Source organism: Panicum hallii, chromosome 4 (genome assembly GCF_002211085.1).
Source record: "Panicum hallii strain FIL2 chromosome 4, PHallii_v3.1, whole genome shotgun sequence".
NCBI classification, from domain to species: Eukaryota; Viridiplantae; Streptophyta; class Magnoliopsida; order Poales; family Poaceae; genus Panicum; species Panicum hallii.
Window position 1 is genome coordinate 3,502,324 of NC_038045.1, and position 23,336 is coordinate 3,525,659.

Below are 23,336 nucleotides of genomic sequence, written 5' to 3' on the forward strand. Positions count from 1 at the left end.
CCGTCCACCTTGGGAGCATCTCCCATCATGAGCTGACAGGATTTCTCATTTCTTACACTAGATATATAAATCTGTATGCTTATGGAAAATATAATGAGGTGGAGATAGATCGTTCCATTCACTCCTAAAACCAAACACGTGTAACAGTCTGGAGATGGGAATACCTGCAATCCGACCAGCATCTCATCTCCCTAGCTAGTTTTCCTCATTGCTATATATAAAGGTCCGCTAAAAAGCATCTGAAGGTTTATTTGAAGCAACTCCGAGTTGCTCTTTTAGTTTCAGAAAACCATGCTTTGAGCTTCTTTTCATCAGCTGTATCAGAATATTCAGAAACTTCCCCCAGCAAATCTTCATATGCAGTTGTCTCAAGAAAATCATTTCATGTGTCCCAAGGCAACTAGCATATATCTACCTTTATTATCTTGAAAACCTCTGAAAAGCATATGCAACAAAGATCAGGCCGGGATGATACATGGAACTGCATGTGTACAGTGGGACTATTTTTGGCAATGTACAGTAGAACGGAGGAATCTCTTATGGGAAATGCACATGAGTTTAGTACTGTAGCGTGTGCAGGTGGAGCAGTACGGCATGCTCGGCCGGATCACACAGCCTGCCAGTGCCCACGGAAATCCCTCCCGGCCGCCCGGTTTGCTGCCGCGCCCTCCCAGCCAGAGCTAGATTCTTTTGTTCGCGCGAGAGATAGATCGATGGAGCAGTACGTGTGCGCAGCAGGGGTCGCCTCGCCTGCACCGAGCGCTGCAGCCTGCAGCCTGCAGGCCTGGCCTGAGCAGAGACAAAGCAGACGACCCCTAGCATGGCTACCAGCCTAGCACTGCTGCGTAGCTAGAGTTTTCTTTTCACTTCACTTATCAGTAGACTGTACCTTTCGAAATTTACTAATGTGTCGATAGGTGTACGATTGCCACGAGGGCTTCCCGCAAACTAGAATTGACGATTGTTTATTCCAACTGTCCACGAGTCCGGTTGAGGGGAGAAGACTAGCTTTGTAACAGTGAAATTTCCAGGAAATTCTTTCGGCATGCAACCAGGTCTTCCCACTGCAGGAAAACAGGATATTTTCGTCGGCGGGTAAATGCCGACGAAAATAGCTATTTTTATCGGCCAACCGACGAAAACAGGCCGACGAAATAAAGTCGACAAAAATAGGAGCTTTTTCATTGGCTGCCGACGAAAATAATGGTATTTTCGTCGGCCAATTCGGCCGACGAAAATATGGACGTATTTTCGTCGGCCCAGGTGGCCGACGAAAAAAATGTCGCTTGGCCGACGAAAATACTGGGTCCTGCTTAGAAAAAACAGCTGCATGTATTCTCATTCTCAATCCTACTGCTCCCTGAAATAATCAGATACATCAAAGATCAAGTAAACTAACCCATTGATTGTGCAAGAAAACCTACTCTATGTTGTAACAAGGTGAATAAAAATAATTTTTTATTTGCGTTTCCATTAAAACTATCATCCAAGGAATATGAACAGAAAGAGCTACAGTCACATGTTAATGCAGGGGAATTCTCAGTGTATCAAAAGTAGGCATGCTTTCCCTGAAAATGCACAAAGCACAAACCAGTAGACAAGATACAGAATACGATATACAGCATTGACCCTTTATTTTTTATAAATTAAGGGCATTTCCAGGGGAAACTCAAATATAACCTTTGTTTGAAAAGGCCGGACCAAGGCATTTTTTGTAACTTACAGCTTCAAACATTCAACTGTTGGCTGAAGGATACATGTATAAGAATAAAAAATGTATTGGGACACCAACATCATGTTATCCATCATACGATCAGATGATCCTCCCAAGTCTGATCCATTTATCCCTTGAAAACTTGTATGAGCGCACCGAATTATGCACCTTATGACCCCAACCCCGATAAATTACACTTGGTTGATTTATAAGCCTTTAAGTAAAATGATAACCATTGCTGTTACTAAAATTGTGATGCTACCTACATTCCACAAAGAGCAACAAAAAATATTTTCTTCCCCTCCACCAGAAAGGTTCCTTAACAAAATTCAGGCCTGCAGCAGCAGCTACAAATATCTTGAATTATTCAAACTTTGAAAAGTTACTTTAAGAAAACATTTGTCAAGAAACAAGTAAACAAAAAATGCCCGAAAATGGAATACATGAAAGAGGATTCATATTAACATGTTGCTTCTTAGACCTCAGATTTCAGCAACCAAGAAACAAATTAGATCCTATAGCATTAGCTGAGTTACTAAAAGTAACTTTTGCAGAAATGGTTACTTGAATGTACAAGCATATTTAATTGTTGGCATTACTTGTTCTGAATATTGGATCCAAGTAGAGCAGAATTCATGCAACTCATTGTGTTGACATACATTCAATCTTATATGAATACACCTTCAGTCACACATAAATTTTTGGTACCGATAACATCTTAAGTTTAACAGTGAGAGTTTGTGATCATGGATTATAGTCCTTTTCCTTTCTAGTTTATCTTACACCATCTCATTAGTAAGAAAAGTGCAAAGTGGATGTGACAGCTATGAAGCTAACACTAATACCCTAGATCAGCCATGTCAACATGTGATCTCGTACATTGTTAAGTTTAGAAATGTGAGGTAAACATATAGAGCAAGACTTTCAGCATCCATAAATGATGTGAGCAGTAAAGCAACCAAAAGGTACAAATAGCATAGGAAAGTACCTGTAAACAACTCCAATATTTGGAGTCAACGCTTGAATCTTTTGCACCTACAAGTTTGCATTTGGTATTTTATTAGTGCTCGTGCCAAAAGAACAAATGATGCTATTTGAGTGAGAGGACGTCATAGCTAAATATGCCAGTAGCACAAATAACATCTGTAGGCATCTAGGGAATCGCAAACTCACCACCACAATTGGTACCAGACTACCAATGCCCATATCATTAAGTCTGCAGTGGTTGTTGGTTGAACAGGAATTATTAAGTAGAAAAATCGACACAAACCTCTTCCTTGAGCTTGAGAACCCGACACAGGAACCCCTTGAAAGCATCCTTACGGTCATGGAAGCACGTCCACGCCGCCACATTCTCCCGAAACTGCACATAAGGTACAAATCATGTCAGAAACCCTAGAAATCGCCCGAGCTAGCAGCAAGAGCTCCAACCCAATTCGGAGCAGAGGCTGACCTTCTCGTTAACCATGAGGATGATGGACATGACGTGCTCGAAGGAGGCGTCTGCCGGGTCGAAGTGCGGCCACAGGTAGTTCTCGAGGTACTGGCTGACCTCGAGGATCATGACGCGGTGCAGCGACACGGTCTTCCGGCCGCGGCCCTCGACCCGGAGCTCTGTGGTGTAGATCTCCCTGACGAGGTCCGCATCGAAGGCCGAGGTGGCGGCGGGCGTGCCCCAGTGCTCGGCGGCGACGCGGGTAAGGCGGGCCCGCTGGATGTCGAGGAGCGTGATGGAGGCGCCGCCGGTGGACGCGGGGACCTTGTCGGGCGCCGCGGTCGTGGCGGGGGCGGCGTCCGCGGGGAGAGGGTACTCCGCCGCGCGGGGATGCGGAACTCGTAGACACCGGTGCCAAAGACCTTCGGCATGGCTGAGGCAACTCCCGGGGCTCACGAGGTTTAAGGTTTGTGTGATATCCAGGTAGATAGACAAACTAGATGTTAAGTTTGGGTATAATATATGTAAGCAGGATTTAGTGTATACAACTTATACAAAGCATAAGGGTATATTTGTAAATTATAAGTTTATAAATTCTCATGTGCAAGTGTGTGAAAATGTTCTCAAATGTTAAATTTCAGATGGCTATAGAAAAGAAAAGAGCAAAGGTTAAATAAACACAAAGGGAAATAAGCTTTATATGAAATTAAGGACCTTTGTGTAATTAATACAAACATAAGAGGACTTACATGTGAAATGGTGAAAAGATAAAAGTAAAACTTAGTTTTACCTAAGGACTAAAGTGTAAAAAGAACTAGTAATGATTACTGCAGGAAAACTTGCAAAAAGACCCTAAGCATTAAAGCATTATGTTGAATTACAAAACAAAGTTTATAATTTGAAGGGTGCTCAAAAATTTAAAATAAAACTATATTCTTTGAGATTTTGAACTTGAACCTTAAAAACATCTTGTAGGATTTGAAATTCTCTACAACTTTCATGTAGAGCACTTTTCCATTTGACTTTTGTAGCAGTGGGAAAATTTTAGTTTACAAAGGGGTCCCTGAACTCTTTGGAAATTTCGAACAAGTCCTCCTGACATCCCTCTGCTTCTTCCTCCTCTGGCCGCGCCGCTTCCCCCTTCTGCGCCGCTCCTGCCACCGCCGCTCGCCGCCGATGCCGTGCCCCGAGCGCCACCTCCAGCTGCAGAACTCTTCCACGCGTCGTCCCCTCCCAGTCTCGACTTCTTTCCTCTCCCCTCCTGGCCTCACGCGCGCGCGCCACGGTAACCCGAGGCTGCCGCCGGCCGCCACCTCCTGGTCGCCGTGGACAGGCCACCCCGGTGCCTTAATTCCCTCTCCCTCGCGCGCAGCAGCACCACACCCACACCCGCCTGCTGTTTTGCTAACCCCAGCGTCCAATTTCCAGTACTCGAGCTGCACTCCGCCGCCGCTGTCCCCTTCCTCTCCGGCCGCGCACCACCCGCCCGTGGGCAGCCCACACCGGACCACCTCCGCCCGAGCCAACACTTGCACAAGCTCTTCCGTAGTCCACTAGTGCTCCTCGACCACTTGTGGCCCTCCAATTTCCATTGCAAACTCGTCGCCGATGAGCACCATCCGCCGCCGCCCTCGGCCTCACCGTGGGCAGCACCCCTCAAGCAATCCCGAGCCACTACATCACCCTAGACAGCACCACATCATCGCCCTGAAGCTATAGGACCCATCCATTGATCCTCTGGTGCACCACAGAGCTTTCCCGACGCTCGCCGGCGATCTTCCTCGCCGCCGCCGCCTCGGTCTCCGTCGAACTCCCTCAATCTTGCATGAATTCATCCAATTGTTGACACGTGCACGTTCCTCACGACTCACTGGTTCTCGTGCGCAGGATCTTGGCCCACGTTCATCGCCGGAGCACCCTTGTCGCCGTCGACCCCTCCGCCGTCACCTCGGGTTCAAGTCGAATCCCACTGTTCCGGCCATCCCCGTCCACGACACGTAGCCCAACAAGACCACAGTAAGCTCCTGACCCGATTCCTGCCCTTGGACCTCGCCGCCGGCGACCACCGTCGCCGGAACACGGCCGTCACCGCTCTGCTCTGCTCGGTTCCCAGCCCAGGGACCTCGGGTTAGAAGGAAAAGAAATCCGGGGGGTTAAGTGTAAAGCTATAGACTCAGAGGAATAGTACCCAGGGACTTACTTATGTAATTTTGGCTGTCAACTTAGAAATGCCATATCTCTTCGAAGAAAATTCATAAAATAGTAAACTAAATTTTGTTAGAAACTTTAGACAAGGATCTGTAACTTTTCTTTAAGAGTCAACTTCAGTTTTTGAATGTTTGATGACCTAATTTAAATATCAAAGTTAATTGCTTGTAGGCTTAAGAATTACATAGTAATTCATAGAAAAATGATAAATTAGTAAAACCAGTGTTAATAATTTTCTTTTAACATGTAAAATTGAAGGAAAATAATTAATCTTGTACTCTAATAATATTTTCTTATTGTATGGATTTTGTTAGAAATAAAGTGTAGTTTACATAATATAATTAATAAACACACTTTCATATATTCAAAAATCATGAAAAATATATTAATGTTCTGTTTTGTATTAGTGCAACATATTATTAAATTTTCAACTAAGAATTAAATGTTAACTCATTAAGATATAAAATATTGGTAATAGTAATTTAAAGTTCATATAAATTGTGAGGTCAATTTGTAAAGCTTTTTAATATAAATATTAAAAACCACCTCACTTGTTGTTCCATGCTACTAATTAATTAATTAATGTAATCAACCCCGTTGTCTAAAGAATTTAGATAAAATAACGAATACTCAATAAATGACTGCCCAGTACAGGGTAATTAGGAGATGTATCAAAATAAAATGGTATTTATATTGGATCGCAACTTTATCGGGAAGTAAAATAAAAGTAAGAGCATCCCATAACTTGTAATTTTGCATCTCATATAGATTCGACCACGCTCGCTGACGGGGATTATCAGCTGATCCCGGAACAAGAAGAAGGTTATTCTGAAGACCCCGGGACTCTCGTCGCGGATTTCTCTGAAGCCCCGAACCAAGGTTCGGAAGAAAATAGTTTGACTAACCCCAATCCTACCAGCGAAGGCAAGCCCCGGACATAACCCCTACCTTATTACACTGCAACTTATATTACTTATATATATATCTCTTTATGCATTAGGTTCTTAGGAGTTGTTTGGAAACTTAGTTGCATCACTCTAGGAACCAATGTAATGAACACTAGAACTGGAGTCCGACTAGCTGCTCTGCTCATAGGACCGGTAGAAGTCGAGTGATTTCCTGTCACCCGCGCGATATAGGAATTGTAATGTTTACATTCCTGCTATCACTATAAGGATGCCGGACGGGAATTTTATGAGGTATCATGGTTGAGATGATACCCCGTCTGAGTTGATGAATTGATAAGGTCGCAGTGTGTGGTAGCGGTGGTTAAGCGTTTGAAAGTACTAACCACATGCCGTGAAATATGGTAAGCGGTAAGCCTAGTAACCGATCGGCCCGAGGAGTGGACATACCCCCCACCACATGTATTTGCTTCTTTTGGTTACTTTGTTCGACGTGTAGGCATATGTGTTGCTGGGCAACCAGGAGTACGGGTTTTGTAGTCGCGCTACAGACGTACGTCCTGCACTTTTGTAGTGCGTATGACCTGCAGTCGCTTGTGGTGGCCCTGATCCACGAGTCGGAATGAAAGGCAAACGGTTGCTTCGGAATTAACCTGTGGTATTCCAAGCGTGTGAGTTAGGTTTACCTTGCAAGGGTTGAATCTCGATTCAGAATCGTCCGCCTCTCACGATGTATGAGACTGCTTATCCCCTTTATCACATAGAGTAACAAGAGCAATTATGTGATTATCAAAGATGATGTTTTGAGTAAAGATTCTACCATGTTTGAATAGTTATAGGTGCTTACCTAGAATGGTTAATCAACTAGAATCTGAAAGTTAATAATTGAAAATAAGGATCTACTCTTTATTGCTTTTCAGCTGAAAACCCTACCCAAAGCTAAAAGCCGTCATGAGTCTAGTTATGGGCTAAGGTATACCCAATTCCGGGTAAGTCTTGCTGAGTATTAGTATACTCAGCCTTGCTTTGTTAATTTACTTCAGGTAACCCTTCTGATGAGCCAGCGTTCATTACACCGTGGCCTTACCCTTTGCCTGATGGTTGGTCCGTGGAATGGGATCCGTCCCCGGCCAACACAAACCCCGCCGAGTGATATTATGCCAGGGCTAGCATAATATCTGTAATGACGCCGTGTATATCGACTCTACTTTTCAAATTCCGCTGCTTTAACTAGAAACTTGAACTTGTGTTGTAATAAATTCTCCTTAGTGAGGACAAATGTTATTTTGTACATTTTTGTAATATAAACTGCCTGTGGTGTAAATTATTTTGGCATTATATCTCTGGACTCACCTTCGTGTGAGGTACCTTGTTGGATCCTGCGTTCGGTGGTTCATCGGGACGTTACCCGACAGACCAATAGCTTTATACCGTTTGAAGTGCGAGGTAGCCCTTCATTGAGGACTCGCGTACTTGAGCCGGTATAATTCAGGTTGGTTCTGCCACAGTTTGGGCGGGATTCGCGGGGTTTGCGGGGTTTAGGGTTCGGGTGCGGCCGTGGGAGCAGGAGTGGGACGCGGCGGCGGCGGGGGGGGGGCGAGGGGGGCCGCGCGCCCGAGGCGGCAGCGGGGGCCGCGGCGTGGGGGGTGGTGGCGGCCGCGGGGGGGGGGGTCGAGGAGGGCTGCGGGTGGGGGGGCGAGGGGGGGCAGCGCGCCCGAGGCGGCGGCGGCGGCAGGGGCCGCGGGTCGGCGGCGCGGGGTGGCGGCGGGGGCCGCAGCGTGGGGGGTGGCGGCGGCGCCGGGGGGCGGGGTCGGGTGGCTCAGGCGCGGGGGAGAGAACACGCAAGTGTGGGTCGGGCCTAGAATAAGATGCGATCGAACGGCGCTTTTAGGGTTACTCTATTTTCGTCGGCTTAGGACTGGCCGACGAAAATAGTATTTTTATTTCGTCGGCCAGGGTCTAGCCGACAAAAATATGGATCATTTTTCATCGGCCTTTGACTGGCCGACGAAAATAAGTTCTAATTTCGTCAGGCTGTGTTGGCCGACGAAATAAACTATTTATTTTCATCAGCTTGATTCTAGCCGACGAAATTACATCTGGCCGACGAAATTGAGCTGTTTTGGTGTAGTGTCCAAAGTTGCAAACCAAACATTACGGGGCGATGCTAAAACTGAATTACAGCCACAGTACATTTGGTGGTTCCAAAAAAAACTTGCAACCCTATCTATATGTCCCAACTTACTGCGCATGAACAATATGGTATGGAGAGTATGGATGTATGCATAAACAAGGCACTGATCAGCCAGTTGCCTCTGCTGGAGTGGAACCAAAGCAACGGAAAAGATAGGTACAGCTAACAGCTCATACAAGATCAGCTTTTTTTTTTCCTTATCAATTTCCCTTGAACTTCGCCAGTATTCCCTTGAATCTCTCTTTGACCACGCAAGCACAGGTGCCAAAACTTCACCTGGAGAAAAAGGCCGGGGAACAATCCAAGCTCATGCAACTTTATTTGCAGCTGGTGAATTCTTGCTGTCTCCCCTTTGCCTGCCCGGCTCATACTGTTTATCTGTTCCCCCATCACTTTCCAGCCCTCTATAATAGCCATCGCTCACATGCATCCTTCCTTGTCAGCAGCAGGACACATTTTCTGGCAAACTCTTGGAGCTAACCACCATGATCAAGAACTACTTCATTTTCATCGTAGCGCTCATAATCTTTATGCAATATGGTAACAGCAAACTGCTCCACTCTGCAAGTGTACATTGCATCTCAATCTTGTTAATTGCATATTTTTCTGGATCATTTTCTTTGTCCTCACCATGCATGCTTGGGCCACATAGATTGGGCGGATGGTGCGTCAACGTCAGAGACAGTGGAGTACTCGCTGCCCAACCTCGTGAACTCGCCGACGTTGCCACCATACAAAGACTTGATCGGCGGCGGCGGCGGCGGCCCATCAACTCGTGCAGCCAATGGCGTTCCTCCACCTCCCTACTGCTTGTACCCTCCCCCCGCAAAACCTGCCATGCCAGCCCCGTTGCCTCCGATGGCGAGCCCGCTCGGCGCACCCCCGCCGGCCGACTCGCCGTCCATCGCGCCGGGCATCAGCCCGCCCGGTGCGTCCCCGCCGGCCGGCTCGCCGCCGCCTACGTTCATGCCGCCGAGTAGCAGCCCGCCGCCGCCCGCGTTCATGCCGCCGGTGGCGTTCCCGACCACCCCTCCTGGGCAGGCGCGGCCGGGGCTGTGGTGCGTGGCGAATCCGAAGGCGGCGAGCGCCGTGGTGCAGACGGCGATGGACTACGCGTGCGGGTCGGGCGCGGACTGCGGCATGGCGGCGCCCGGCGGGCCGTGCTACCTGCCGGCCACGCTCGTGAAGCACGCGTCCTACGCCTTCAACAGCTACTGGCAGCGCACCAAGGCTGCCGGCGGGACCTGCGACTTCGCCGGCGCCGCCATGCTCGTCACCAGAGACCCCAGTAAGCCTCGCCGCGCACGTTGCGAATTTCATATTTGTTTGGGCGTACCTGTGAACCATTTGGGCCCAAGAGGAATGAGGGCGATTGAAGTGGGCCTGAACTGCACTACTACGGCCCGCAGGTCTCGCGGGCCCATTTGAATAATCGATCCCGTTTTTTCTTTCCTTGGCAGTTTTCTAATATACTTTTAATTGTTTCTGGAGAATTTATGCAGGCTCTGTTCTGTTTCTGTAGGTTATGATGGTTGCAGATACGTGTACATGTGAATCTACCGGTTTCATCAGAGATTTGTTACACTCTTGTGCAAATAACCGCCACCTTTAGCCTGCATCATCAATACATAGATGTCATGTTCTTTGTATTAGTTGGTGTACCTCTATCTGTAATATCATGTGCATAAAAACGTTTGCTTTGTAATTGTGCTGTTTTGTAAGACGAAAGGAACTGGATTGATGTACGATTGGCAAAATTGCACTGTTTGGACTTTGGTTCGCCAAAAACAATGCATGAATCGGGAATTTTTCCTTGGAACCAATGTTGTTTTCTTGCATCCCAGAAGATCCACTGTTATAAAATAATCGTATTTCGTATTTTTTTAAGTAGGTTCTTACTAAAAATACTATCGATTTAAGATTAGTGAATGTTTCTAGCTAATAATTTTACTAGTTTGTTGAGTTATATTGAGTAGAGGCTTGTATCATGCTAGGTATTCAGCTATATTTGGCAAAGTTTCAATTCATGTTTCGGTTTCTAAGAAACGGAGAGGTGTTTCCCTAAAAAGACGCCGATTTAGATGGCTCTCTTTTAAAATATGGGAATGATTCTTTTGTTTTGTTTTCTCGCGAGATTCAGAAATCAAACCGTCCATTTGGGAAGGCTTTTCAGATAGAAATGGAGAATCTCTGCCAAATGGGCCGAGCAACACTTGGCCAAAAAGAAAATACATCACGTCACAATCCCCAAATAAAAATCTGCTACTGCTGCTGATGCTAAATGCTAGACCGGGCGACATGGATCCAAACGGTGTTAGGTCTATTGCTGACATGGTACACCGATCCCTTCCAAATTTGAAACTTTTCATCTCGCCTAGTACAACAGGACACGCGTACCTGCTTTCTGCCCAAGTCCTAATAAAGTATGCTTGAAATCTGATGAACCAAAACCGTGGACCATCACCGCCGGTATCCTATCCCAATTCCACAGATTTGAGGTTTCCACTCCCCTCTTCCAGTACTTATACCACCCGAAAAACCAAGCAGAATCCCACCTCTCGAACCAAAGCCTGGAACTCATAGGGCAACGAAAGCGAAGGATCGATCTCTGCGATCTTTGGAGTCCGCTGGTCCCGCTGATTTCTTGAAATCTCAGGCCCCAAAGCCGCGATTTTTATTTCCCCCTTTCCGGTGGGACAGCTGCTGTGGCTGGGAGGTTAGCTGATTTGTTTGTTGTTGCGCAGAAAGATAGGATCTTGCGGGTGCGGGGTGAACTGCTGCTGATTACCTGACGGGATCTTGTGTTTCTTTGGTTCCTTGCAGGCATTGTTGGCGGCCGGAGGTGCAACCATCGATTCTTTACTTGAGGTAATGGAGCATTTTGGAACTGTTCCTGCCATTTTCTGGTGGGTTATTTACTTTCAGTATTTGCTGGTTAAGATTTGCTTGGATGTGTGGGGCACGGTGCTTTTGTTCTGTTATTAAGCTAGGACTCTTGGAGTTCGGTGATGAATGCTCAGTTTTCTTCCGAAATAAAATGAATATGATCTAAATCAGGGTAGCTTAGATGGCCTGGAGGTTTTGTAATAATTAAGGAGGTAGATTTTGCTTGAATAAGGGGTTAAAAGGGGCTTGGGGGATTTTTTTGGTAGAGACGGCATGTTTATTCTTAGTCCCTTCTAGCCTTGTTGCTAAGATCAGGGTTGTTGTGCTAATGCGCTCGGCATTCACTGCTGAATTTGTTTCGCCATATCATGTCCAATGGAGAGAGACAATTTTTCATGTACGTTGAGCTTCACCGTGCCAGTAGGTACATTCATCCTAGAAGCCACATCATTGACTATTGTGTCAATATTATTGCTCAGCATGGCTCCTCTGCATTCTACTCCCCCTTTGTCGTGCTTCTAGATGTTTTTCTTTTTATAATGTGTTATACTTCTTGCCGTTCCAGCTGATAGATCTGTGTCATTGATTTACTTCATCTTTAGCAACGTTCATTTCTGTATTGTAGCGGATTGCCCCTTTGACTTAAATTCCATGTTCCATCCGCTGCAAAAGGCATTAGCTGAATATGGAAAAAATATCTTGGGCATTAGTTGGAAGGAAGGGAGGAAGGATTATTTCATTGCAAGTTAATTTCTGAGTGCAAAAGATTCAGCTTATGATGCTGTCGCCTTTGATGCCTATGATATATGAGCTCAGGCATTCAGCTATATATAAAAAGTAATTCTGTAGATGTTTAATGCATGCCATATTTTATAACGCCTGGTTTGCTGATTCTGCAAAAATGGTTGGTTCCGTCCTAATTTTCAATATCTGACTCTGCTGATAGATTCTATATAAAGGCCTCGGTTCAGATCATTATCAAGCATGTCTCTCCTTTCAAAGCTACGTTTGATCACCGTGGATGTGACTGGCACGCTTATCGCTTACAAAGGACATCTTGGGGATTACTACTGTATGGCAGCTAAGTCAGCTGGGATGCCATGTCCTGACTATAACCGCGTGCATGAGGGCTTCAAGGTTGCATACACTGAGATGGCAAGACAGTACCCATGCTTTGGATTTGCAGCAAAGATGCCGAACATTGAATGGTGGAGGACATGTGTTAAGAATTCGTTCGTTAAGGTAAAACCATTTTATAAATATGGAGCTTGTCAGGGCTAGTGGTGTCTCTTTTTTTATGTTGAGAGGGCTTAGTGATTCAGTTGCTCTATAATCTATTTTGATCTGCAGGCTGGCTATGATTATGATGAGGAGACATTTGAGAAAATCTTCAGACGTATTTATTCTGCTTTTGGCTCCTCTGCGCCATACTCAGCATTTCCTGATGCGCATCCCTTCCTGAGGTGGGCTCGGGAGAAGGGACTCACAGTTGGGATAGTCAGCAATGCAGAGTACCGCTACAAAGATGTAATCTTGCCAGCCTTAGGGTTGAATCAGGTGCAATATCCGCTGGATTACATGACACTATTACACGCTTCTGTAATAATTTGTTCTCATTGTTCATAATGGGGTAGCCTGACACTCTGGTCCATGTCTTGGTCTTGCAACTAGGGCTCGGAATGGGACTTTGGGGTGTTTTCAGGCATTGTTGGTGTTGAGAAGCCAGATCCAAAAATTTACAAGATAGCACTGGAGATGGCAGGAAACATTGCGCCAGAAGAAGCACTCCACATAGGTGACAGCATGCGGAAGGACTACACCCCAGCAAGGAGCGTTGGGATGCATGCGCTGCTCCTGGACCGGTTCAAGACGGCTGACGCTGAGAGCTGGAGGCAGTCTGGCGCAACGGTGCTCCCTGACCTGGTTGCCACTCAAGAGTGGCTCACCAAGAACCAGAATGAGGAACAGAAGCACGAGACAGTAGCAGCTCAAGTGCTGAACAGAATGTCTGAAAAGCTAAAGATGGGGGCTTAAGCCCGCAGAGAGTTCCTTTTTACGCGCCGGTTGTGAACTGAAGATCCTGCTGGTGGAAGGAGATAGGTGATGGTTCTTGACTACTGGCTAGTGTAATTAGCATGAGCTGCTGGCTGTTGTAATGCCTACTGGGGCTTATGCTGATTGCTGAATATGACTAGCAAATCAGTGTCATGACTGTCTACTGACGAAGACTTCCGAGCTCCGTTTTCCACCTATGTGGATCAATAAAGAAGAGGAAATGGATTTCACATGTGTGTCGAGATTTTTCGGTTCTTAACATTTGTGGAAGGGCATTTTGATTTCTGCATCTTGTACTTCCAATATGAATTAAATAATAATAATGAAAGATAGTATAGAAGGGCATTTTGATAGGTGCATCTTGTACTTCCGATATAGGTTGGATGATAACGAAAGATAGTATATAAGTCATAGCTGAGACACAAATCGGCTGAATCTATTCGGCCATCACATAGTTATCAATTTGTACAGAACTTGGTACAATCAATATTACAATCAACCTACATCATTAACCTGAATACCACACACGGTTAACATTCAGTAGCCGGATCATGCATCATTTGAACATCACACGGAATATGAAATATTACATAGGGAATCGTTTTGAGCACTCATACCACGAAACAGGGCATTAGGGATCAATAGGTATTCTCGTGATCACTGCTACATGCAGCCCTAAGAACACAAGAAACAAGGAAAGAAAACAACGTAGTCACGTAGATCCCTTTGCAAACAATTTACATCAAGTTCTATAGCCTGAACAAACTTGCTTATGCTCAGCGGCAATTTCTGGTTTGGGCATTGCATTTCATACAAGTTACATTTCCTAGTAGTTGGGCCACTTTACGCGCTGTGGGGTTCCAAAGCATATTAGCGGCCTGCAGGGTGTCTGTTCCAGGACAAGTAGTTGTGGTCTCCCAGTTTCCTGCATAAGTCCACAATACTCGAATTAGCAACTTACAAGGAAATTCGGGCAGGGTATCAATTAAAAGTAATGCTGGATGCTAAACAGTTATAAAGCAGTCCTACAAAGATCATTCTTATGATACAAGCCTTAACCATGCCAGGCCATGGTGCATGCCCAAAACACGATACCGCAATGAACAAAATAGAAGTGTGAAGGACGAAAGTACTTTCAACAACAGAACCAAAGTACAATGACATGAACTGTGCTCATACAGCCCAAAGCCTCAGGGCCACGTCAACCTTAATTGGGCTAGGAGATGCTACGATAGAATGGGCTGCACTAAACATAATCAGAATACCTGCCTAGAAGTTTTCTACAAACTTGATAGGCTAAGCCCAGATTATTTCACTGCAAGCATCACATTCACAATATGGGTTCACAGTCTAAATCTAGAAGCGTACAAGTGTATCCAGCACACATCTTATCATTTTCCAAGTGATTGCAGCAGATATGAGTTGAAAGTTACTAACCTTGGTTTTATGAAGTACAGCAAGGTGAATGCGAATGCCAGGAAAATGCAGAGCCCACCAACTATAAGGTATGCAAAGCCAAGAAAATCGTTCTTCCCTCCGAGCCAAGTTGCAGTCGATAGGACCAGCTTTTTCTTGCCGCCGAAGCTATATGTATTGTAGTTGTTACGCAACCTCACTGTTATCGTGTCATTCTCCTTGAGGTCAAAGTATATCCTCCCATACAACTTTCTGAAAGTAGGAAGTGCTGCAGTCCTCATCCAAACGATAAGGTCCTCTTGCTCGCTCAACTGTCACAAAAACACAATTGACCATATTGAGATGGATATCCGATACCCAGATAAAGAAATTAATGAAAGCATATAGAAATTATGATGCTGCAGATATATAGCCCCCTATGACAGAACATGTATCAAACAAGGGTTCACATACCGGGATTGATGGGTCAAGAGTTGCTCCACCTTTAAGTGCACCATTCTGGAAGTTGCTTGGAAAGACATCTTTGCCGAATTTGTGCTCCCTATCACTCTTCCAGGAAATGTCTTTCTTGTCCACTGTCAAGTTCTCATTACCACGAGTGAAACTATATGTATCATTAAACAAGCTCCAAGCAATGAGACCACAAGGAACAATTGGTTGTCCATTAGCCGTGGTCTTCTCAGGTTCACAAGCAGATGTCTGGTTAGCTTTACGCTTATCTCTTAGCTGTGCATCATTTCGGCTCTTTACATACCTGAATTGGGAAAATGTTATGCAAGACAAGTCTCCAATACAAAGCTATTCTCTTATTTTTATTTGGCAGTACCATATCCAAGGTAGTAGTTAATTTGTAATGTATCATGCATTTCAATTTCAATAGCACCATATAGAATTTCAACATCAGGAATGTAATAGCTACCAATTTATGCAAAAGGCTAAGATTCAAGTAATTATCTGGAAATCTCAAAAGAACATCATACCTCCTATGGTTCTGGTAGAAGTTATCGAGTTCATAATACACAAATATTGGTTGCTTCATATCCTTCGTAACCTGGAGAGAAACAGCCTAAATCAATTTTTCAAAGAAAAATGTGCTAGAAGATGCATGCTTACAGCTGCATGTTTGTTCCAGCTTTATAAACATTTCAAAATCTATTTAACTGCACTTTTGCTCATACAATGCTCCAATACTTCAAACTGCAAATCAGTACCCAGGAAAGCCTAAGCTTATTACCGTTAGATTCCTTATGCATTCTTTGGATATGGTTTCATTCTGAATGTAAGCAAGCTTGTTATCAGTCATGTTGACTGGCACACATGCCTCATCATACCGATCAATAATCTCAACAACCTGCAACCAGTGAACATAAATAAACAAATAAAAACAGAAACTCCCACAATACCTATCTTAACATAAGGCGCAAGATAAAAGGCAGCATACATGTCGTGCAGCTAGCAGTGAAACAACACCGATGGGAACAAAAATGACACCGACGATAAAGAACACCGAGACAACCTACATAAAACAAGTCAAACATCAAAACATCTGTGAGCTGCTCCGACATATGAGTTTTTCTTACCCACAGGAACCTACAGTGGCATAATCTCCACAACGATAAAAACTTACCCATTTTGGAGTAAGAATTGGCTTACAAGCTGGCAGCTCCTGCTGTGTAAACTTGGAGTCTGTACATAAGAACTTAGGAGTAAGAATGGGGTTGCAATCTGCAAATGCAAGTTACATGAAAAGCTAGGCATCTGTCTAATGGACCATACCATTTCTGAACTCATAGATTCATTCATACCCAGTATCCATACACATGCAAACCATACCGTCATTTCTGAACTAGTTTGAAGCTTTTATTCTGGATTGAAAGTTTGAAACTAACTGTATCTTTAAGGAACTAATACCATCACTTATAACCGTATTGACAAGTTTTCTTCTGGATTGATGACTGATGAATAGAATACAATGGATAACACAACCTAGACTGATAGTTTCACTTCCGAGTGAGCTAGCTATAATCACTAAGCAAATAAAACCATCATGAACCGAAGTAGCTAGATTGACTGTTTTCTGCTGAACTGAACTAGCCATAATCACTATGCAAATAAAACCATCATGCGCCAACTATTCCGATGTTTTCTCTCCTGGATTGAACTAGCTACGATCACTGATAAGCAAGCTCCCACGCTTAAAAAACATGGCAGCTACAAAGATCGATTACATTTTTAACGCCAAGAGAGAGCACAAGCTAGCAGCACTTCCAAACCCAAAGGGGCCCAAATTAACACCATACCGCCAACCCCAGCCTATATCCTCGCCGACAACTCGCCGCCCCTTGCCTTAGCCCGGACGAAACGAGGGAACCACGAAGACGGCAAGCGTACACTAAGGAGATTCGGCGCGAGATCTCACACTTGGGCATCCGGGTGTTCCTCCTTCCCGCGCCTGCGGCGGCCGCATCCACGGATCCGCCGTTGCTGGTCCCGGCCGCGTGGCTGCTCATCTCGCCCGCCGCCACGACCCCCCGCCGCGCCAGGAGCCAAGGGGCGGTCCCCGCGGAAGCCGCCGCCCGGTCTGGCGGCGCGAACTGGGCGTCCCGGCTGCAGCGGGATGACGCTTCTCCCCCGCCGGAGCGGGCCGGTAAGGGAGGCGAGGAGCTTCCCCGCCGCGATCTAGTAGCTTGATGCTAGCGGCTTGCTTGCTGGCGAAGGTAAAGGGAGCTGGGGGGGAGCAGCGATTCGACTCGGAGTTCTGACCAGCAGGGGGGCTCGGGGAGGAGCCGAGGAGGACGAGGGGGGAGGCGCTGGGCGAGGTGGTTGGGCTGGGTTGGGTTCGTGTCGAGCCGGCGGCGACAGCAGGGGGGCAGCGGGGCCCAACCGTGAACCGCCCAGTGGCGTGCACTATTCTTCTTCTAGAACGTCATATTTTCTTTTTTTTTTGAAACAAAGAACGTCATTTTTTCGTTTCTTTGTGTTTGGGGTTTACTCTATGTTTCCGGAGGGGTGTTTTCAAAAGATTCTCGAATACTAGATACTTCATTCTAATTGGATTTGATGATATTGACACGTGCTTTATTCATTTTCTAGAATGCCATGTTTTCGTTTCTATGTGTTTGGGGGTTTACTCCTATGTTTCCCAAGGGATATTTTCAAACGGTTCTCGAATACTAAACACTTCGTTCTGATTGACGCTAAAAGATTTGATATACAATCAAGTACTGAAAAAGTGACTTCACCATCTCTAAGTCATGTCTTGGGTGAACCGTGTTTTTGCCCTAAACTGGGCTGGGCTGTGGTGCGGCCGGATCGAAGTTGGGCTCCGGTAATCCATCATCAGCCCACTGTCGGTATGATGATCTGGCCCAGGGTTGGTGATCCCCAGCGATGAGTAGCGCCGGGCGCGGCGGCGGCGATCGAGCCCGACGACCTGCATGCACGCCACGCTAGCTCGCCGTCGCCGACAACCCCAACCAACGCTGTGGGCACGCGCTCTCCTCGATGGCGCCCTTGGTGATCGACGCAGCACGCACGGCGGCCGGGCATGCGATGCGAGCACCCGCGTGCCCTTCCTCGCCGGTGGACGACGTGCATGTGTCCATGAGCGCAGCGCCCGTGGGAAACGGGCTAGTAGCTAGCGGAGTGCGACCCTGGTACGAACTCCATCCGCGGCTTATTCTTGCTCCTTTTCCTTTCGCCTCCCTTTTTTTTCCTCTCATCTTGTTGCACATGCACACCGTCACAGGATCAATAACGGCCATCTTGATACCTAAATTTAACTAGATGATTGGCTAGATGTGTAGATCATATTGCATCCATTTCACAAGTTATGAAAAAAGGGATGAATACCAGATAACAAAGATACAATCCGGACCTTTTCTTGATGAGATGCTTTTTAAACGACCTATTTACAGACCCATGCATGCAGATTAAAGTAAGCTTACGCTGTAGAGTTGGAGTTATAACAGAAGGAGCTAGCAGGCAATATAATTCAGAATCTTTAGTGGGAGTGTGTGAAGTTTATTTAGATGTATGTATATATATAGACTCGTTTGATTGTTCCTCGAGAAGGAGATCTTTCCCGGTGGACAATCCGGTACATATATTTGGCCCATGCATTTTTGTGGCAGTGCATGTTTGGTACGACTCCAACTCCAGAAAATTCGTGAAGTTCTTGGAGCTTCTTATATCCACCTCCAAAAATTCTTGGAGCTGGAGTTGTAAATAAATCAAGGATCTTTTGCTGAGTTATTATACTTTTATTTTAGATTTAAAATAAAAATATAAAATATTTTAATATATTTTACAAACTTCAGCTCTAGTATGAATCTTAGAGCTGGAACTATGCCAAACAAGTCCTAAGTCTAAATGCACATACTAAACAGATAAATTGTTCACAATAATGATTTAATTTGTTCGATGATCTTAGGATGTCTGATGCCTCAGTCATAAGAAGAAAAATGCACATCACTAGCAAGATCGTTCACTTCTTAGTAATGCAGAAACAGCACATCTAGCCGACACATTATCGCATGCAAAACACACAAAAACAAAACCACCAAATAATGCTGAACAACAGCGTTACACAAACCAATATTATTATACATGTATATATAAATCTGAAAGTCTCTCTGTTAATGTCCCGGTAATAATACGTGTTTCTCCACTGCATGCATCATTATACATACATGAACATGTCAATAAAATGCACTACTGTCACTTGAACTCAAAACACCATAAGATGCAGGAAACTAAATTGTTACCTGAGCCATCCTCATCAGAATAGCAGGTAACCTTAATTAGGCCTCAAACAACCTTATCTATAATGCATGAATTGATTCTCTTAAGATCTCGTATCTAGTAACACTAATAACCGCAAACACTGCACTCAGCTCACGCGCTAGTCTATAAGCTTTGATGGTTCCTTCATCACAACAAAATTGACACGATAATTTTTATCTTTTTTACCGGCCCATATACTAAATAGGAGAAGTTCTTTGCGTGAGCTCCAAACCATTGGGCTATATACGTACCCTCTGACTTCCTACAGGTGCGTGTTGATGTGGAGGCGACTTCATCTCAAGCTTGGAGCTCGAACCCTCGAAACCCTTACTCATGGAGTCGCCTGACATGGCACCCTCATACAGGCCGGCGATCGGGTCCATGACATCGATGCCGCCCTCCATCGTCGTCGACGACCCCATCTGGAGCTGATCGGCGCCGCTCTTCGCCTGCTGCGGCTCCTCGCCGGCCCACATCATCGAGCTCTTGCCACTGGCCATGGAGCTGCAGTGGCTAGGGCCCTTCTTGTCTGCTGACGAGCCTATGAAGCTCTCGCCCAACGTCAAGAAGCTATCCATTGGCCGCTCCATTTGCTGCAGCAGCTGGTCCATGTGGCTGCTTCCTCCATAGAAGTGCAGGTCCTGGAGGGAGGAGAAGCTCGTGGAGCCGCCGCCAATGTCGAGGACAGCCTGGTTGCCTAGAGATCTGTACCCCGTGGGCCACGTGGCGCAGTCGCTGGACCCCAGGGCTTGGTATGCTTTCTCCACGATGGACTGCATGTACTTCCCCTGGGCTTCAACCCTCATCTGGAGGTGCTTCTGCACCTGCATGTCATGCATGCAAAGTTCACTGCTCTCCTTTTACATTTTTGTTGAAAGAAATTGCATATATGACAAGTTCATGAGTACCACACATGTATGAGAAGGACAGAAAAGTTGCGTCAAGTAAACTTCCCAAGAATGTTCTTGGAAAAGCGTCAAGAGATAGGAACATGCCAACCACACAAAATTTGCCATACTAGGTAACAAGTGTATGTAAACTTCCCAAGAACGTTCTTGCATGCATGTATGCAAAGTTCATGAGCAACATGCAAGTACGGAAGAAAGAAACCAGCCAACTTTGCAGTGTATGTAAGTAAACTTCCTAAAGCATGCATGTTACTATGTAACTTGTATGTACCTCTAGTTCCCCATGGAGCCTTCTCTGGACTTCCATCTTGATCCTTAGGGCCTCGCTGTTCACGTTCACGCCGCTTCGGCTGAATAATCGACAAACAAGAGAAAGCAGCATCAGAAGCTTATGATCTGAAGATTGCATTATGGGGAATTAGCATATAAGGTATGAACAAATCAACTCACTCGTTCATGGTTCTTCCCATCACGCTTGAAGAAGAGGCCACGTTACGTTGCATCTCCATTGCTGAATGTGGTTCATTGGATAGTGTTACTACTAATGAAAAATATTCTATACTAGAATTATGCACCTTATATATGAACAACTGAGTACACGGGACAAGTAACATGACACTATATAATCTTCGATGTCTGGTTTATAACTATTTGTTCGAACAGAAAAGTTAGTAACTAGAATTATCATGATCTACATGATGATCATTATCTGAAAGTTTGAGCAAATGATGAATGTAAAACTACTAAAATCTGGAAATGCATAGTAACAGATTTGAGAACATCATATCAGTTTGGTATAGCTTTGGCAAAAAAAAAGGATGGAAAAGGCACTCAGAGAGGCACATATGTAGGCAGGCAGAGAAGGCAAGGACACGAAAAAAATTATATTAGAAGTATTCTCTGAAGACAATAGAGGCATAGTAATCAGTACTAACCTGTATGATCCCCAAACTCCTTGTGCTGCTTGCCTAGCCTGAATTTCTGACAGAGAGAAAACATCACAAATCAGAGAAAGGACATCTTAAAACCTAGCTGGTTCAACCTTGCATATATAGGATCAAGCAGGTACGTACTTGCAGGTGACTCTTGAGATGGTAGAGGGTGAGGCCCTTGACTCCCATAACCCTCATGATAGTCTTTGGAGTTGCCTCTACATACAGGAAAAGAGGAAGCAAATTAAAGCAATCAATACGGATAAAATTCCCTACAAACAAAGGGAAGCATCATCGTCTATACTACGTACTGTCCGGGCCTCCGAGCTGGGCGACGGCGTCGACGAAGCGGTCATGGAGCTCGGCGGTCCACCGGAGGCGGGGCTTGGGGTCGGTGGTGAGGACGAGGCCGCCGGAGTCGCCTTGCACGCACATAGGCCGATCATTCGAGCTCGCAGCGCCAGTGCTGGGCTGCTTCTTGGAGGAGGGGAACATTCTATCCTCTCAGCTCCTTGCTACTCCCCCCTCTTAAACCTTTCTCTCTCTCTCTCTCTAGATCTCGGATCCTGGGGCAATCCTCTCTCTTTTCCCTCCGATCGATCTGATCAGCTACAAGGACGACTGCTGGATGCAGAGATTCAAGAACATGGAATAGGGTTCGCTTCGCACGCAGAACGAGGAGTGTACTGTAGAAGCGCTGCTACTGTTACGTTGCTCTCTTCTTCTTCGTCTTCGTCTTCCTTGATATGCTCTCTTTCTCTCTCCTCTCTCGCTTTCTCTCTGCTTTATTAGGCTTTAGTTCGTTGCTTTGTTTCTTTCTCTTTCTCTCTCTAGTGTGTAGGTCTCATAGCAGAAAGCTCCCCCGGCCGGGGTATTATTCTACCGTGGAGAAAAGCCACCGCCAACTACTCGAAGCCTCCCCAGTCTCCCCGCGTGGCCCCACCTTCGCAGAAGATTTGAACAGCTGATTTAAGTAGCACTAATGTAACATCGTTAGTTCATGCGCCTCCTCTTTTAGTGCTAATTACTCCATCAATTCTAAATTATTAGTCGTTTTATTTTTTCTAAATACATAGTTTTTATCATACATCTAGATATATTATATCTAAGTGTACAACAAAATCTATATATCTAGAAAAGTCAAAAGGACTGCTAATTTGGAACGGAGGGAGTATATAGGATCTGTTAGCATAGCAAATATAGGTTGTTGACTAGAATTGTATAGCACTATCCTAGTATCATGTCATCTGCTTGATAAAACGTCTCTAACAAAAATAAGAACGAGGGAGGTGTACTATTTATTTTTCAGAAGATGCAAACAAAATTTCATCATGATTTTCTTTTGTTTGAAATGAAAAGAGAAAAAAGAATTCAGGATTTTGGCGGTAGTGGTATATATTAAGCTGGTGCATATATATCAAAGGAGAGAACTTCAAAAGCCCTTGATCAAATCATCAGTGCAATTCGAATCATCATCAGTGCATGGAAAAGGGGTAGACTCGTCACACCATCATCATGTCCAAATGATGGCTTCCAGATTGTGAGGGGTTTTAAAACACACGCATTTGCATTGAGCCCCGGGACTTATTAGCCAAGTAGACACCACGACATACCCAACAAGATCTAAAGGAACCTAAAGTCACCATACACACATCCATCATAGTGGAGCCATTGATGGCATGTATAGTGTGCCCCGTGAGGGATAGGTAGCAGTCATATTTCCTTTTTTGGATAGGTAGCAGTCATATTTCCTTTTTATTGGTGGCTTGGTGCCCAAGACCCAATTATCATCTTCAGATATAGTAGATATGAGACGAGGGTGGCGCGTAGCATACTGCGCACATGATTGTCACCAATCGACACTTGGTGATATTTTTCCGTTTCGCGATTACAATGCA

At 45.3% G+C, this 23,336-nt stretch overlaps 4 protein-coding genes across 4 annotated transcripts; 2 read left to right on the forward strand and 2 right to left on the reverse strand.

Moving 5' to 3' along the window:
- Nucleotides 1–9,314: 9,314 nt before the first annotated feature.
- On the forward strand, nucleotides 9,315–10,213 carry LOC112889125 (major pollen allergen Ole e 10-like). The gene is made up of 2 exons (XM_025955613.1): nucleotides 9,315–9,744; nucleotides 9,979–10,213. Exons 1-2 carry the CDS (start codon nucleotides 9,315–9,317, stop codon nucleotides 10,008–10,010), a joined length of 462 nt encoding a protein of 153 aa, XP_025811398.1. The 3' UTR covers nucleotides 10,011–10,213.
- Nucleotides 10,214–10,860: 647 nt separating this feature from the next.
- LOC112888560 (haloacid dehalogenase-like hydrolase domain-containing protein 3) lies at nucleotides 10,861–13,629 on the forward strand. The gene is made up of 5 exons (XM_025954792.1): nucleotides 10,861–11,172; nucleotides 11,280–11,324; nucleotides 12,289–12,584; nucleotides 12,693–12,899; nucleotides 13,014–13,629. Exons 3-5 carry the CDS (start codon nucleotides 12,327–12,329, stop codon nucleotides 13,374–13,376), a joined length of 828 nt encoding a protein of 275 aa, XP_025810577.1. The 5' UTR covers nucleotides 10,861–11,172; nucleotides 11,280–11,324; nucleotides 12,289–12,326; the 3' UTR covers nucleotides 13,377–13,629.
- A 199-nt stretch (nucleotides 13,630–13,828) lies between these two features.
- Nucleotides 13,829–17,626, reverse strand: LOC112888557 (ALA-interacting subunit 3-like). The gene is made up of 8 exons (XM_025954790.1): nucleotides 17,233–17,626; nucleotides 16,441–16,499; nucleotides 16,255–16,329; nucleotides 16,048–16,164; nucleotides 15,794–15,864; nucleotides 15,267–15,567; nucleotides 14,835–15,124; nucleotides 13,829–14,322 (listed from the first exon to the last, which is right to left on the reverse strand). The coding sequence occupies exons 1-8, from the start codon at nucleotides 17,321–17,323 to the stop codon at nucleotides 14,268–14,270; spliced, it is 1,059 nt and encodes a 352-aa protein (XP_025810575.1). The 5' UTR covers nucleotides 17,324–17,626; the 3' UTR covers nucleotides 13,829–14,267.
- Nucleotides 17,627–19,430: 1,804 nt separating this feature from the next.
- On the reverse strand, nucleotides 19,431–22,251 carry LOC112888558 (myb family transcription factor APL-like). Its single transcript, XM_025954791.1, has 6 exons — nucleotides 21,750–22,251; nucleotides 21,580–21,656; nucleotides 21,442–21,487; nucleotides 20,957–21,017; nucleotides 20,778–20,856; nucleotides 19,431–20,422 (listed from the first exon to the last, which is right to left on the reverse strand). Exons 1-6 carry the CDS (start codon nucleotides 21,931–21,933, stop codon nucleotides 19,838–19,840), a joined length of 1,032 nt encoding a protein of 343 aa, XP_025810576.1. The 5' UTR covers nucleotides 21,934–22,251; the 3' UTR covers nucleotides 19,431–19,837.
- Between the last annotated feature and the right edge of the window lie 1,085 nt (nucleotides 22,252–23,336).

Excerpts from the sequence above, each read along its gene's own strand:
- LOC112889125 (XM_025955613.1), top strand. The coding sequence starts at position 9,315 with ATGGCGAGCCCGCTCGGCGCACCCCCGCCGGCCGACTCGCCGTCCATC. Across the intron at positions 9,745-9,978 it reads GCTCGTCACCAGAGACCCCA|GTTATGATGGTTGCAGATAC; the intron begins GTAAGCCTCGCC and ends CTGTTTCTGTAG.
- LOC112888560 (XM_025954792.1), top strand. The coding sequence starts at position 12,327 with ATGTCTCTCCTTTCAAAGCTACGTTTGATCACCGTGGATGTGACTGGC. Across the intron at positions 12,585-12,692 it reads TTAAGAATTCGTTCGTTAAG|GCTGGCTATGATTATGATGA; the intron begins GTAAAACCATTT and ends TTTGATCTGCAG. Across the intron at positions 12,900-13,013 it reads CAGCCTTAGGGTTGAATCAG|GGCTCGGAATGGGACTTTGG; the intron begins GTGCAATATCCG and ends TCTTGCAACTAG.
- LOC112888557 (XM_025954790.1), bottom strand. The coding sequence starts at position 17,323 with ATGAGCAGCCACGCGGCCGGGACCAGCAACGGCGGATCCGTGGATGCG. Across the intron at positions 16,330-16,440 it reads CAATTCTTACTCCAAAATGG|GTTGTCTCGGTGTTCTTTAT; the intron begins GTAAGTTTTTAT and ends TGTTTTATGTAG. Across the intron at positions 15,568-15,793 it reads TTCTACCAGAACCATAGGAG|GTATGTAAAGAGCCGAAATG; the intron begins GTATGATGTTCT and ends TTCCCAATTCAG.
- LOC112888558 (XM_025954791.1), bottom strand. The coding sequence starts at position 21,933 with ATGTTCCCCTCCTCCAAGAAGCAGCCCAGCACTGGCGCTGCGAGCTCG. Across the intron at positions 21,488-21,579 it reads ATCTCAAGAGTCACCTGCAA|AAATTCAGGCTAGGCAAGCA; the intron begins GTACGTACCTGC and ends TCTCTCTGTCAG. Across the intron at positions 20,857-20,956 it reads ATGGGAAGAACCATGAACGA|CCGAAGCGGCGTGAACGTGA; the intron begins GTGAGTTGATTT and ends TCGATTATTCAG.